Source organism: Ascaphus truei, chromosome 15, assembly GCF_040206685.1.
Source record: "Ascaphus truei isolate aAscTru1 chromosome 15, aAscTru1.hap1, whole genome shotgun sequence".
Taxonomy (NCBI): Eukaryota; Metazoa; Chordata; class Amphibia; order Anura; family Ascaphidae; genus Ascaphus; species Ascaphus truei.
The window spans coordinates 19483952-19498845 of record NC_134497.1 but is presented as its reverse complement, the minus strand read 5'-3'; the positions used below and the strand labels follow the sequence as shown (position 1 = coordinate 19498845).

At 45.4% G+C, this 14894-nt stretch overlaps 2 protein-coding genes across 3 annotated transcripts in view; one reads left to right on the top strand and one right to left on the bottom strand.

The window, feature by feature from the left end:
• Positions 1-2131, top strand: part of ZHX3 (zinc fingers and homeoboxes 3) — a 29034-nt gene extending 26903 nt beyond the window's left edge. The window contains exon 3 of one of the 2 annotated variants that reach the window (XM_075571891.1): positions 1426-2131. In XM_075571891.1, the coding sequence (XP_075428006.1) occupies positions 1426-1433 (8 nt within the window). In that variant the 3' untranslated portion in view covers positions 1434-2131. Of the gene's footprint in view, positions 1-1422 lie in introns of both variants that reach the window. The other variant, XM_075571890.1, reaches the window with a different exon arrangement.
• Positions 1908-14894, bottom strand: part of LOC142466357 (1-phosphatidylinositol 4,5-bisphosphate phosphodiesterase gamma-1-like) — a 65914-nt gene continuing 52927 nt past the window's right edge. The window contains 4 exon segments of the mRNA XM_075571208.1: positions 1908-5125; positions 10660-10826; positions 11650-11738; positions 12435-12596. Of these exon segments, the coding sequence (XP_075427323.1) occupies positions 5083-5125; positions 10660-10826; positions 11650-11738; positions 12435-12596 (461 nt within the window). The 3' untranslated portion in view covers positions 1908-5082.

The following is a 14894-nucleotide window of genomic DNA, read 5'->3' as shown; positions in this document are numbered from 1 at the left end:
TAACTTAAATCCCCTGTTCTTTAGATGGATTAAATGTTATGTTTTTAGCGTGTTGGTTCCCCTGGTTCCAGCGATTTATTAAATCATCTGCGTTGTGTGTGCCAATAGGAAGCAGTGTGTCCTAACCGAGAACAGGGCTCAATAATAATAATAATTTTATTTCATATAGCACTTTTCTTCCAATGGGACGCAAAGCGCGTCACAATGAGTGTTGTGTGCCGCAATCCCAAACTTTCTTTATTCATACTGTAACGCTCTGCAAATTAACAGTGTGTATAGTACACTGATAACAGTGTATATGGAAGTGGAATATGGGGGATTAAAGCTTTAAAGAAGCAGCAATTTGCTGCGTTTTACAGTATGAATAGGGAAAGTGTCGGATTGCGGGTGAGACGTTCTATATAAATATATGTAATAATATCGCAGAATACAAGGCAAAGGATTGGGACGTGTGGACTATCATATCATGGTTTTTTTCCAGAATACTTAAAGGGTTTCTTTTTTCCTTTTTTGTGCATGGAACTGCAGATCGGGCCTTTTTCTGTCCCCATCTCACATCCTTTTTGTACTAATTGCAACTATATGTTTAACCATTCTGCTGCTGGAGTGTCGTACAGTTGCAAAGCCCCTTTAATTCATTTTTGTAATAGTTTGCCCACAATGTATGCAAATATTGTAACCTGAACTTTAATAAGTTGGGTTTCTCTGCCTTTTTCTCCCTTACCTTTTTGTTATTGACACACACACTGGGTGTCAATATGACCCTAGCAGTTAACCCAGGGGGGTGCTCAACTCCAACTCCAGGTTAGGTTTTCAGGATATCCATGCTTCAGCACAGGTGGCTCAATCAGAGGCTCAGTCTTTGTTTTTAGGGCTAGGTCAGGGATCAAGCGCCCCCCAAACATTTTAAGAATATCCCAGCTTCAGCACAGGTTTGAGCCACTTGTGCTGAAGCAGGGACTGATTGAGCCACCTGGGGTTGGTACAGTTCACATTTTTTAGATTGCAAGTTCCTTGGGACAGGAACCATCTTCTTGTTTGTTTGCGGTAACACGGGTGCTAACGCCAGTCCTCGAGACCCCCCCAACAGGTCAGATTTTTAAGGCTATCCCTGCTTCAGCACCAGTGGCTGATTCAGTGGCTCAGTTGAAGAGCTTGCACAGGGGTTGCAGTCGAAGACTAAGCCACCTGTGCTTAAGATGGAATATCCTGAAAACCTGCCCTGTTGGTGGCCCTTGAGGATTGGAGTTGAGAATCCCTGGGTAAATTATCTCGTTCCCCCGAGTGTGACTGAATCGCTAACTGCGATGTGAATGTCTTTTGGAAATTGGGGGAACACTCCAGATCGTAACACACTATGTACAAGAAAATGCCCCAGATTATCCCCATGTTGCTTTTTATTGACGATGAATTGTTTTTCAGAAGCAGACTGAACACCTGCAAAGTTTAATGGACCTTGCTAATCAAGAGGAGGAGTAAAACCCTGCAGCCAACGTGGAGCACGGCTGGGACGCACTTGGAAAGTTGGTTCCCCCTGACCGGGGGGTGAAGAAAGCAAGTGAATGAGTGGCATTTTCAGCACGGTGTAGGAATGGAAAAGGGATTTCTGGGACCCTATAGCCTCCGGGACATAGTCTAAAACAGGACGGGCCAACTCCAGTCCTCAAGGGCCACCAACAGGTCAGGTTTTCAGGATATCCCAGCTTCAGCACAGGTGGCTCAGTCTTTGAGCCACCTCTGCTGAAGCATGGATATCCCGAGAACCTGACCTGTTGGTGGCCCTTGAGGACTGGAGTTGGCCACAGCTGGTGTAAAAGGATTGCTAGTATGTCCATTGCAAGCGACACTGTCGGTGCACGTACAATTATCTGAACTCTCCCGCATTCATTTTCAATTTTTCGACCGCGTGATCCTTTCTAATTGCATTGTAATTCTCTCTACGCCCTCGTGTCGCCGTGCTGTGTCAGTGTATACGTGTGTGTGTTGGGGCCTGAAGTTTATTTATATAACACCATTACAAACGTGTAACAGTTTAGTATTCATGGACCGATACTTTCTTACGCAAAAAATTCTAGTGAAAAAATGTGTGAATTAACTGGTTACAGAAAATAAAGTGGTTTTTTTTTTGGTGTGTTTTTGCCAAGTGACCCCTCTGTGCATTAAGGAGAAGAGGAGCTGGGAACAGTCCCACAATTCTTTTCTTTTTTTTAAATAAATAAATATTGTGCCTTAATTGCACCTCCTTGTTGTAATACCCACTTTGATGGTTTCTTTTCCCCCCAAACATCGTACTGCATCGCTTTCACCGAATCGCTAATAGAGAAATAAAGGAAGACACCGAATTATTCAAAGGAATTGTTTTAATGGTGGATCCAGCCTGTGCCGGTAATACGCGCACACTGATACACGTCAGCGTTAATGTACAACACAAGTCTCAGGCAAATACTGCTTTTGGAAACGCCAGAACAGCACAGGCTTCCTGGAGCCAGACAAGGCACATTTTGTAGGACACTTCTACCCCCCAAACTTGCTGTTTCCCCTTCACTGTCACATCTTAAAGTGCAGTTACAACCCCCCCCACCCCCCACCATCTCTCTCATAAATGACCGATCTGGCACTTGAGTTTTGTTGAAACAAAAAGACCAACTTTATTTCCTAGCGGTTTCTGATTTTACATTTATTTTAGATGAACAGCCCAGTATCCCGAGGGTGAGCGTGGCACTCCAGCCCAAACCGTGCTAAATTCCATGCAGACTTCATCTTCTCTGAGGCTTTTTGAAGTCTAGTGCTGTCCATGGTAACCAGTTTAGCAGCCATGATCGCTTCAGTTTTGGACGAATGTAACAGTTTAAAAATCAGGGGGAACTGCACCTTTTTTTTATATGGGGGCTCTGTATAAGGTATTTCAAATAGTTTGAACAAATTAACAAGGTGCCTGGCAAATAACTGTAAAGAAACCAACATTTTGCTAATAGGGGAGGGGGAAAAACGGCAGTATCGGTTTCCTTGTGGGATGGCCAGTGAGGAGGGGGATTTGCCTGGGTGCGGCCCTGATCAGCAGTGACATGCTGCAACAGGAGCCAGAGGGAAGCAAACCCCTCCCATATGTCAGCTTCCCAATATTAAAATAGGTGTCGGAAATACAGCTTTGGTCACCCAAATTTGGCCTCTTCTGCTGCATGAGGGGCCCAAGGTTCCTCAGGACGCCTCCTTTTTGGTTTATTTGGTCAGACACAGCTGAAGACTCCAAAAGGTTATATACTCGTGTACAGATAAAATGACAGAACAGGGTGCGGCCAACGCCAGTGCCCAGGACTACCAACAGGTCAGGTTTTCAGGATATCCTTGCTTCAGAACAGGGGGCCCTTGAGGACTGGAGTTGGCTGTGCCCGCCCACCTCCTCCCCCCCAGAACATCAAACATTCTGAACAGCAACGGTAGATTCTTGCCACACAGGAACCCGCGCGGGTTATTATACAGGACACGAGGAATGGAGTGTACGCAATCCCACAGTTGTGTTACACAGCTGCGTGCTGTGTCTGAGTGTGCAATGGCATATAGACATGGAGGGGGGGGGGGGGGGGTCTGTATTAATACTGTTTGACAGAGAGGATGAGTGAGGTGAGAGAATTTCTGAAATGATTAGGAGTGAGACTGATTATGAGGGGGATACATTCATTTCTACCCTATCTCTTTAAAGCTGAATTAATTGAAGGTGTGATACATGTTCAGGCACTGGACTATATAGATGTTACCAGTCCTCGGTCCTATCAGCTGCCTGGGTTTTATACAGGCACAGATAATGTAATGTTTCTCGTTTCCTTGATCTGTAAACCACCTGATAGTATAAAGGTCTTTTTAATTCAGTTTGTGATTTGGCTGAGGTGATCTGCAGGATATAGCAGAGTCCGTTACCAGCAGTGCAAAGAGGATAAACCATTTAGAAACGGTTGCATCGAAGGTAACAATGGAACCCATCCAGTGACATTCAGCTCCGTGCCTAGGAATCTCATTGAAGTGCTTCAGTGTGCACCCCACATTAACAAGCACACAACACCCCACATTTCTTCCTCAACCCTCTCAAAAGCTGCTTACCGCAGACGATCCTTAAAACTGCAATGGTTTTGCGTGAGGGAGACCCTGAGGCTGCTAATACCGCTCTCCCAGAATCCTCTGCTCCTCCTTGCCCTCCCAAGTGAGGGCAGCGACACAATCCTGGCACTAAATCCTTCACTGGACCATCTACCATATGGTTGGTTTTGCAATACTGAATACATACACCCCTTAAGTGCCAGGGGGGGGAGAGAGAAGCAATGCATGGCCCCTCCATGACTGAAGGGGGTAAAAGTCAAAGCACTAGCCTACCCTATATTATTAGCATTTTAATATCAGGTCCAACAAGAGGGGAGGGAGGGGGGGGGGGTGGAAAGGATTGCCACAGGTACAGAGAAACCTGACAGCCATTTGAAATGATCCCACACACACACAAAAGAACATTCTCCAGCAGATGATGGAATGATTTTGCAGTGAAATGAAGGGGACAATAAAAATTAAAAAAAGACAACGGGAATCCAGCGATTGTCCCCATAACTGCCACTGTCCCCCCAAAAACGGAACGCAGCTTTGGGAACTAGGACGTTAAAGGGAGTGGTGTGTTCGCTTCCTCCCTTTCCCAGGAATTGCCTTAAAAAGGAGAAACGGCTTGATTTAGAATGCAGGATAAGAGAGATCGGGGGGCTGATCCCTTCAAATGCATTGCAGGGGTTAAAAAAAAAATCCACCCCTTTGCCTTTCAGCTAATTGCCACACTAATATACGAGGCATTATATAAGTCTTGGTTGCAGGTAAATAGTTCCCTTTCCGGAAACAATGAGGATAGAACACAGAAGAACCCCCCACAAAGAACTTTTTTTTATGGGGGGGTTGGTGTGCGTGAAACGGAGCGTGTAGCTTCGTCACGGGGTGTCCTGGTTGGCATCACACAGACGGTTCCCTCCAGCGGGAACGCGGGTCGGACGGCTGAACGCTGCTATGACAACCAGTCCGGCGAGGTTGGAAAAGGCGATCCCGTAAACGCTCATCCTACAGCCGGTTATCACCACTGAGACGAGTCTTGCGGGGGACCCTGGGGAGAGGCAGAAGCAGATTTAGGGCCAGATCCACGAAGCTGTGTTAAATCCGGGCACATGACGGGACGGTACCTGATGCAGGAGCGGGCGTGATGTTCCCTGAGGTTACCACGTATCCTCGCAGCTATTTATATGCGAACACAGCATCCTTTCTACATCTCATTAGCACAGGGTTACCGTCACATTACTGTAGCAGAATGCTGGGTTATCTTCCAGTAACGTGACGGTAAGTATGTGTTAGTGTTACTCCCATCCAGACCCTATAACTCCCAATAACGTGACGGTAAGTATGTGTTAGTGTTACTCCCATCCAGTCCCTATAACTCCCAATAACGTGATGGTAAGTATGTCTTAGTGTTACTCCCATCTAGTCCCTATAACTTCCAATAACGTGACGGTAAGTATGTCTTAGTGTTACTCCCATCCAGGCCCTATAACACCCAATAACATGATGGTAAGTATGTCTTAGTGTTACTCCCATCCAGTCCCTATAACTCCCAATAACGTGACGGTAAGTATGTCTTAGTGTTACTCCCATCCAGAACCTATAACTTCCAATAACGTGACGGTAAGTATGTCTTAGTGTTACTCCCATCCAGTCCCTATAACTCCCAATAACGTGACGGTAAGTATGTCTTAGTGTTACTCCCATCCAGGCCCTATAACTCCCAATAACGTGACGGTAAGTATGTCTTAGTGTTACTCCCATCCAGACCCTATAACTCCCAATAACGTGATGGTAAGTATGTGTTAGTGTTACTCCCATCCAGACCCTATAACTCCCAATAACGTGACGGTAAGTATGTCTTAGTGTTACTCCCATCCAGTCCCAATATCTTCCAATAACGTGACGGTAAGTATGTGTTAGTGTTACTCCCATCCAGACCCTATAACTCCCAATAACGTGACGGTAAGTATGTCTTAGTGTTACTCCCATCCCGACCCTATAACTCCCAATAACGTGACGGTAAGTATGTCTTAGTGTTACTCCCATCCAGTCCCTATAACTCCCAATAACGTGACGGTAAGTATGTCTTAGTGTTACTCCCATCCAGTCCCAATATCTTCCAATAACGTGACGGTAAGTATGTCTTAGTGTTACTCCCATCCAGGCCCTATAACTTCCAATAACGTGATGGTAAGTATGTCTTAGTGTTACTCCCATCCACACCCTATAACTCCCAATAACGTGACGGTAAGTATGTCTTAGTGTTACTCCCATCCAGTCCCTATAACTCCCAATAACGTGACGGTAAGTATGTCTTAGTGTTACTCCCATCCACTCCCTATAACTCCCAATAACGTGACGGTAAGTATGTCTTAGTGTTACTCCCATCCAGTCCCTATAACTTCCAATAACGTGACGGTAAGTATGTCTTAGTGTTACTCCCATCCAGTCCCTATAACTTCCAATAACGTGACGGTAAGTATGTCTTAGTGTTACTCCCATCCAGTCCCTATAACTCCCAATAACGTGACGGTAAGTATGTCTTAGTGTTACTCCCATCCAGACCCTATAACTCCCAATTACGTGACGGTAAGTATGTCTTAGTGTTACTCCCATCCAGACCCAATAACGTGACGGTATGTATGTCTTAGTGTTACTCCCATCCAGACCCTATAACATCCAATAATGTGACGGTAAGTATGTCTTAGTGTTACTCCCATCCAGACCCTATATCTTCCAATAACGTGACGGTAAGTATGTCTTAGTGTTACTCCCATCCAGACCCAATAACGTGACGGTATGTATGTCTTAGTGTTACTCCCATCCAGACCCTATAACTCCCAATAACGTGACGGTAAGTATGTGTTAGTGTTACTCCCATCCAGCCCCTATAACTCCCAATAACGTGACGGTAAGTATGTCTTAGTGTTACTCCCATCCAGTCCCTATAACTTCCAATAACGTGACAGTAAGTATGTCTTAGTGTTACTCCCATCCAGTCCCTATAACTCCCAATAACGTGACGGTAAGTATGTCTTAGTGTTACTCCCATCCAGGCCCTATAACTTCCAATAACGTGACGGTAAGTATGTCTTAGTGTTACTCCCATCCAGTCCCTATAACTCCCAATAACGTGACGGTAAGTATGTCTTAGTGTTACTCCCATCCAGACCCAATAACGTGACGGTATGTATGTCTTAGTGTTACTCCCATCCAGACCCTATAACATCCAATAATGTGACGGTAAGTATGTCTTAGTGTTACTCCCATCCAGACCCTATATCTTCCAATAACGTGACGGTAAGTATGTCTTAGTGTTACTCCCATCCAGGCCCTATGACTCCCAATAACGTGACGGTAAGTATGTCTTAGTGTTACTCCCATCCAGACCCTACAACTTCCAATAACGTGACGGTAAGTATGTGTTAGTGTTACTCCCATCCAGACCCTATAACTTCCAATAACGTGACGGTAAGTAAGTGTTACTCCCATCCAGACCCTATAACTTCCAATAACGTGACGGTAAGTATGTCTTAGTGTTACTCCCATCCACTCCCTATAACTCCCAATAACGTGACGGTAAGTATGTCTTAGTGTTACTCCCATCCAGACCCTATAACTTCCAATAACGTGACGGTAAGTATGTCTTCTCGCTATGCACCATCACGACTCTTGCGTTCTTCTCAAGGATGTCTTCTTTCTACCCCCTTTGTATCTAAAGCTCTCTCCCGCCTTAAACCTTTCTCACTTTCTGCCCCACACCTCTGGAATGCTCTTCCCCTCAATACCCGACTAGCCCCCTCGCTATCCACCTTTAAGACCCACCTTAAGACACATCTGCTTAAAGAAGCATATGAGTAGCACTGGATAATCATGGACACATGACACAAAGCTTGGCCTCCTGCAGACGCACTTACTAGTATTCCCTCCTACTGTCTCTGTACGTTCTCCCTACCTACCAATTAGATTGTAAGCTCCTCGGAGCAGGGACTCCTTCCTTAATGTTACTTTTACAGTATGTCTGAAGCACTTATTCCCATGATGTGTTATTTATATTTGCTATTTATATGACATGTATTACTACTGTGAAGCGCTATGTACATTTTATGGCGCTATACAAATAAAGACATACATACATACATACATACTCCCATCCAGGCCCTATAACTTCCAATAACGTGACGGTAAGTATGTCTTAGTGTTACTCCCATCCAGTCCCTATAACTCCCAATAACGTGACGGTAAGTATGTCTTAGTGTTACTCCCATCCTGTCCCTATAACTCCCAATAACGTGACGGTAAGTATGTCTTAGTGTTACTCCCATCCAGACCCTATAACTCCCAATTACGTGACGGTAAGTATGTCTTAGTGTTACTCCCATCCAGACCCAATAACGTGACGGTATGTATGTCTTAGTGTTACTCCCATCCAGACCCTATAACATCCAATAATGTGACGGTAAGTATGTCTTAGTGTTACTCCCATCCAGACCCTATATCTTCCAATAACGTGACGGTAAGTATGTCTTAGTGTTACTCCCATCCAGACCCAATAACGTGACGGTATGTATGTCTTAGTGTTACTCCCATCCAGACCCTATAACTCCCAATAACGTGACGGTAGGTATGTGTTAGTGTTACTCCCATCCAGCCCCTATAACTCCCAATAACGTGACGGTAAGTATGTCTTAGTGTTCCTCCCATCCAGTCCCTATAACTCCCAATAACGTGACGGTAAGTATGTCTTAGTGTTACTCCCATCCAGGCCCTATAACTCCCAATAACGTGACGGTAAGTATGTCTTAGTGTTACTCCCATCCAGACCCTACAACTTCCAATAACGTGACGGTAAGTATGTGTTAGTGTTACTCCCATCCAGACCCTATAACTTCCAATAACGTGACGGTAAGTAAGTGTTACTCCCATCCAGACCCTATAACTTCCAATAACGTGACGGTAAGTATGTCTTAGTGTTACTCCCATCCACTCCCTATAACTCCCAATAACGTGACGGTAAGTATGTCTTAGTGTTACTCCCATCCAGACCCTATAACTTCCAATAACGTGACGGTAAGTATGTCTTAGTGTTACTCCCATCCAGACCCTATAACTTCCAATAACGTGACGGTAAGTATGTCTTAGTGTTACTCCCATCCAGACCCTATAACTCCCAATAACGTGACGGTAAGTATGACTTAGTGTTACTCCCATCCAGACCCTATAACTTCCAATAACGTGACGGTAAGTATGTCTTAGTGTTACTCCCATCCAGACCCTATAACTTCCAATAACGTGATGGTAAGTAAGTGTTACTCCCATCCAGACCCTATAACTTCCAATAACGTGACGGTAAGTATGTCTTAGTGTTACTCCCATCCAGACCCTATAACTTCCAATAACGTGACGGTAAGTATGTGTTAGTGTTACTCCCATCCAGACCCTATAACTTCCAATAACGTGATGGTAAGTAAGTGTTACTCCCATCCAGACCCTATAACTTCCAATAACGTGACGGTAAGTATGTCTTAGTGTTACTCCCATCCAGACCCTATAACTTCCAATAACGTGACGGTAAGTATGTCTTAGTGTTACTCCCATCCAGACCCTATAACTTCCAATAACGTGACGGTAAGTATGTGTTAGTGTTACTCCCATCCAGACCCTATAACTTCCAATAACGTGATGGTAAGTAAGTGTTACTCCCATCCAGACCCTATAACTTCCAATAACGTGACGGTAAGTATGTCTTAGTGTTACTCCCATCCAGACCCTATAACTTCCAATAACGTGACGGTAAGTGTCTTAGTGTTACTCCCATCCAGACCCTATAACTTCCAATAACGTGACGGTAAGTATGTCTTAGTGTTACTCCCATCCAGACCCTATAACTCCCAATAACGTGACGGTAAGTATGACTTAGTGTTACTCCCATCCAGACCCTATAACTTCCAATAATGTGACGGTATGTATGGGTAAATAGAGGTTATATTCAAGATGAGAAAGAGAGTAGAAGGAAATAACGCCATGTTACATATAATTTAACAAACTGAGTTTACAGCTATGCATACTTTATAAAAACCCTATTTCAGTCTTTGTATGGAAGTAATGTCACGTTTAAGTATGACCTCACGTCATATTAAGTCCCTGCGTTACCTTTATCGGGCTTAAGTGGATATGAGATGTAACAACGCCTCATTTGCATGTCATCAGAAACATTAGAATTACATCTGTGTTCTTTACGGGAGAAAACATGGCATAATGAGACGTTATTGTCCTTTGAAGACACGTTTAGTCTTAATGCCACATTAACGTCAGCCAACGCCCCGCTGAGTGACTTATCGGAGATGGGTGGATCCGGTCCAAGAAGCGTATAAACGTCTCACGTGTCAGAAGCCGTGTCATCCAAGTAACAACTGGGCAAAATGAAATGAACACTTCAAGGACTACTGAAGTGCTGAAGCAGGGACTGATTGAGCTACGGGGGGAGAGGGGGGAAGAGGTCTTGAGCAATGGTGTTAAGCCCCCTGATATTGGAGATTGCTGCCTTGTTTAGAACAGCCCGGTTTTAGCACGAGGCGTTACCTCCGCTCCCTATCGAAATGCTCAGACAGCTGTTCTTGCGAGACGCGGAAATCCTCCAGTTGATTTGAAGAGTAGCGCGATTCCGCCGGTGAGTCGCGGGTTCGGCCGGCCGACTGGTCGTTCATCCGTTCCCGGGGAGCTGAGGCTCCGTTAACCTCCCCGTTCTCCTGCCGGAATATACATGGTGGTCAGCAACTCCTCCCCTCCCCCCCTTATTCCCTTCCCTCTGGGTGGAACGGTCTCCGATCCAGGTCACACTCCTAAACCTTCCCATGATGGCAATGGGGCTTCTCACCACCGATTAGGTCCATTCACTAGAACCTTCTATGGACTGCTCATCAAGTTGTAAGTAGAGCTAATTTTTAGATCAGTCCATCTATGAGGTTCACCAGTAGTGTAGCTACAATCTTGATCATTAAGTAACCTCCACGTCAGTTCACTAGCAGTGTAGATCTTGTGTGGATCTCACCAACTTATAAGTTGACGACCAGGACATCTCAGTTGTTGATATCTCACCAACTTACTCATAGCAGCTGTTCTACAAGTGAACTTCTTCCTATGTGTAAGTTGGCGAGATATCCAGGCAGCGGTTGTCCTACAAGTGAACTTCGTTCCATCTCAGTCATTCACCAATGAGTTCACTTTTAGTGTAGTCTGGACCTCCCGCCCCACCAGAGTTCACCAATAGTGTGGCTGGTCTCTCAATTTCTCACCCACATACACAAGAAATACCTAGTAGGACAGCTCCTACCTGGATCATTCATGGGCAAGTTCACTAGTGATGTTGATCTCTTACCAACGAATAAGTGGGCTCACTAGTGCCCAGCCCCCAGCGACCTAGTAGTGAGTTCACTATCATTTCATCCCGTCCGTTTCATTGACCAACCTATAAATGGGGATTTGCAGGCAGGCGGAACTAGCGCCTTCATCAACCCGCACGTGAATTCACCAACTACCACCACCACCACCACCGCTCCAGGTCACCCTCACCTTGCTGGGGTAGATGTCTATCTTGACGAGCAACGACGCCAGCTCCAGATCCTCAATGTAGTTATTCTTCAGGGGAACCGCCCTGAACCCTAAAACAAGAACCCAAATATCAGTCCGTGCCGTCACGCCCGAGACGTATCTTTCTCTGCCAGAGTAACCCTACAAACAGATTAGATATTCTCTGTCGACCCAAGGCCATGAACAACGGGAAATACCCTAGACCCAGAATAACGGCGGCCATCTTTACACAGGGCAGCCATCAATGTTTGAAAGCAAAGGATTGCAAACGCCAGCAGTATATGCATGGAAAGGAAGGTGCATCAGCGTGGTAATGGCCGCGCGTGTGCATCGATGTGTTAACGTGCATCTTTGTGGGCCAACTCCAGCCCTCAAGGGTCACCAACAGGTCAGGTTCTCAAGATATCCCTGCTTCAGCACAGGTGGCTCAATCAGTATGCCGAAGCAGGGATATTCTTCAAACCTCATCTGTTGGTGGCCATTGAGGACTGGAGTTGGCCAATGACTGGGCCACCTGTGCTGAAGCAGGGACAGCTTGAAAACCTGCCCTGTTGGTGGCCCTTGAGGACTGGGGTTGGTTACCACTGGGGTGGACAGGGGACATGCAGTGCTGTAATATGGGGGCTTCTATTAACCGTTTCAGTGCCAGAGCCCCTCTGGGGCGGCTATAGTGTGGAGGGAAAAAGCACTGAAGTTTATCACTGTCTTGCACCTCTCTATTCCACCCCCACCCCCAGTACCCCCAGAACTCAGCCGCTCCCCCCTACCTGTCTTCAGCCCCCGCACCACGAACGACGCCTGCGCCAGGAAGTTCTGGTCACTGAACATGTCCTCCTCGTACACCACGAAACGCAGGAACGCGAACTCCGGGTTAGTGATCAGAAAGTGGAAGCATTTCTGAGGCCACACCGGATTCAGACCATTATCCACTGAGCAAAAACAGAACACAGGAGCACACGTTCCCTTAGTCTGAAAGCGCTTAGCCATGTAACATGCCACTACCACTTTTAATACCCGCCTGGTGGTTTAGTGACACAAAACCCGCTGTTTTGTCGCAGGCTTGTTATCGGATCACTGCTAAGTCGAGGGGTGCGCGCGGCAGTGGGTAGCGATGTGTTATAAGGCATTCCCCTAGAAAACGCAAGGCGGTGGCCATATTTAACAAGCCCTGCGAAAATTATTTGCAGGGTCTGTTTGTCTGCAACTGAAACCCACTGGATATACAAATGATCAATGTTGAGTATGAGAGAGAGGGGGGAGAGAGAGGGAGGGGGGAGAGAGAGGGAGGGGAGAGAGAGGGAGGGGAGAGAGAGGAGGGAGGGGAGAAGGGAGGAGAGAGAGGAGGGAGGGGAGAAGGAGAGGGGGGAGAGAGGAGAAAGGGAGGAGAGAGGAGGGAGGGGAGAGGGAGGGAGGGGAGAGGGTAGAGAGAGAGGGAGGGGAGCAAGAACAGAGAAGGAGGGGAGAGAGAGGGGGGGGAGTAGGGGATAGGAGAGCGAGGGAGAGGGGGAGGGGAAAGAAGGGGGAGAGAAGCTGGAGGAGAGAGAGGGGGAGGGGAGAGAGCGAGAGACACCTTATGATATGCCCTCCAGTGGTTTTAGGGAAGAGAGACAATATTAATTCTCAATGGTGAACACATTATATGAAGTGAAGTCCAGATATGAGAGTGTTATAACTCCTGGTGTCTTAATAGCTGCTTCTTGTAGGAGGGAACCCCTGTATGTCAAAGAAATGCCTATATAGTGTTAAACAGAAGCGCGTAGGACACAGACCATCATACAAAACCATGCCACCCTTTAATAACAAATATAACAATGCCACCCCATAATAACAAATATGAATGAAAATTAAATATTGGACTCAAGGTTACATAGTAGATGAGGTTGAAAAAAGACATACGTCCATCAAGTTCAACCTAAGTTAAATATAGACGACAGATACTTTATCCTATATCCGTACTTACAGTATATTGATCCAGGGGAAGGCAAACAGAAACCCCAGTGACACATTATCTAATGATATCTTATAAGTGTTCAAATAAATTCCTTCCTGACTCCAAATATTGGCAATCAGATTACTCCCTGTATCAACATCCTTCCCATGTATACTTATTAGGTATATCCCTGTATACCTTTCCTTTCTAAAAAGATGGCCTTTTTTTTTAACAAATCTATTGTATTTGCCATCACATTCTCCATGGGTAATGAATCCCATACTGTACCTGCCCTTACTGTAAAGAACCATTTCCTTTGTTGCTGGTGAAATCTCATTTCCTCCAACCTTAAGGGATGCCCCCGAGTCCTTTGTAGTGCCCTTGGGGTGAATAGTTCTTCTGAAAGCTCCTTGTACTGTCCCCGGATATATTTGGATATAGTTATCATATCCCCTCTAAGACGCCTCTTTTCTAATGTAAATAAATCTAATTTAGCTAGCCTCTCCTCATAAGTTAAATTATCCATCCCCTTTATTAATTTGGTGGCTCTTCTCTGCACTCTCTCTAGTTCCATAATGTCTTTTCTAATGAGTGTTCCCCAAAATTGTACTCCATATACAAGGTGTGGTCTTACTAATGCTTTGTAAAGGGGCATAATTATGTTTAGTTCCCTTCCATCCATTGCCCGTTTGATGCAAGATAAGATCTTGTTTGCCTTTGCAGCTACTGCATGACATTGGGCACTATTGCTAAGCCTGCTGTCTACCAGCACTCCTAAATCCTTCTCCATCAAGGATTCCCCCAATTTATCCCCATTTAATGTGTAAGTCGCCTGTTTATTCTTGCTTCCCAAATGCATAACCTTACATTAATCTGTATCAAACCTCATCTGCCATTTACCTGCCCACGTTTCCAGTCTCCCCAAGTCCTTCTGAAGAGAAATTATATCCTGCTCTGATTCTATTACCTTACACAATTTAGTATCATCAGCAAAGATGGAGACTTTGCTCTCGATGCCAACCTCCAGGTAATTAATAAACAAGTTAAAAAGCAGGGGTCCCAGTACCGATCCCTGAGGTACTCCACTCACGACTTTAGCCCAACCTGAAAAAGTTCCATTGATGACAACCCTCTGCTGTCTGTCCTTCAACCAGTTTTCAATCCAGTTACATATATTATTACGGAGTCCAAGTTGCTTTATTTTGTACACCAACCTCTTGTGTGGAACCGTATCAAAAACCTCTGCAAAATCTAAGTAGATCTAAGTAATCTATAAATCTAACGCATCAACTGCATT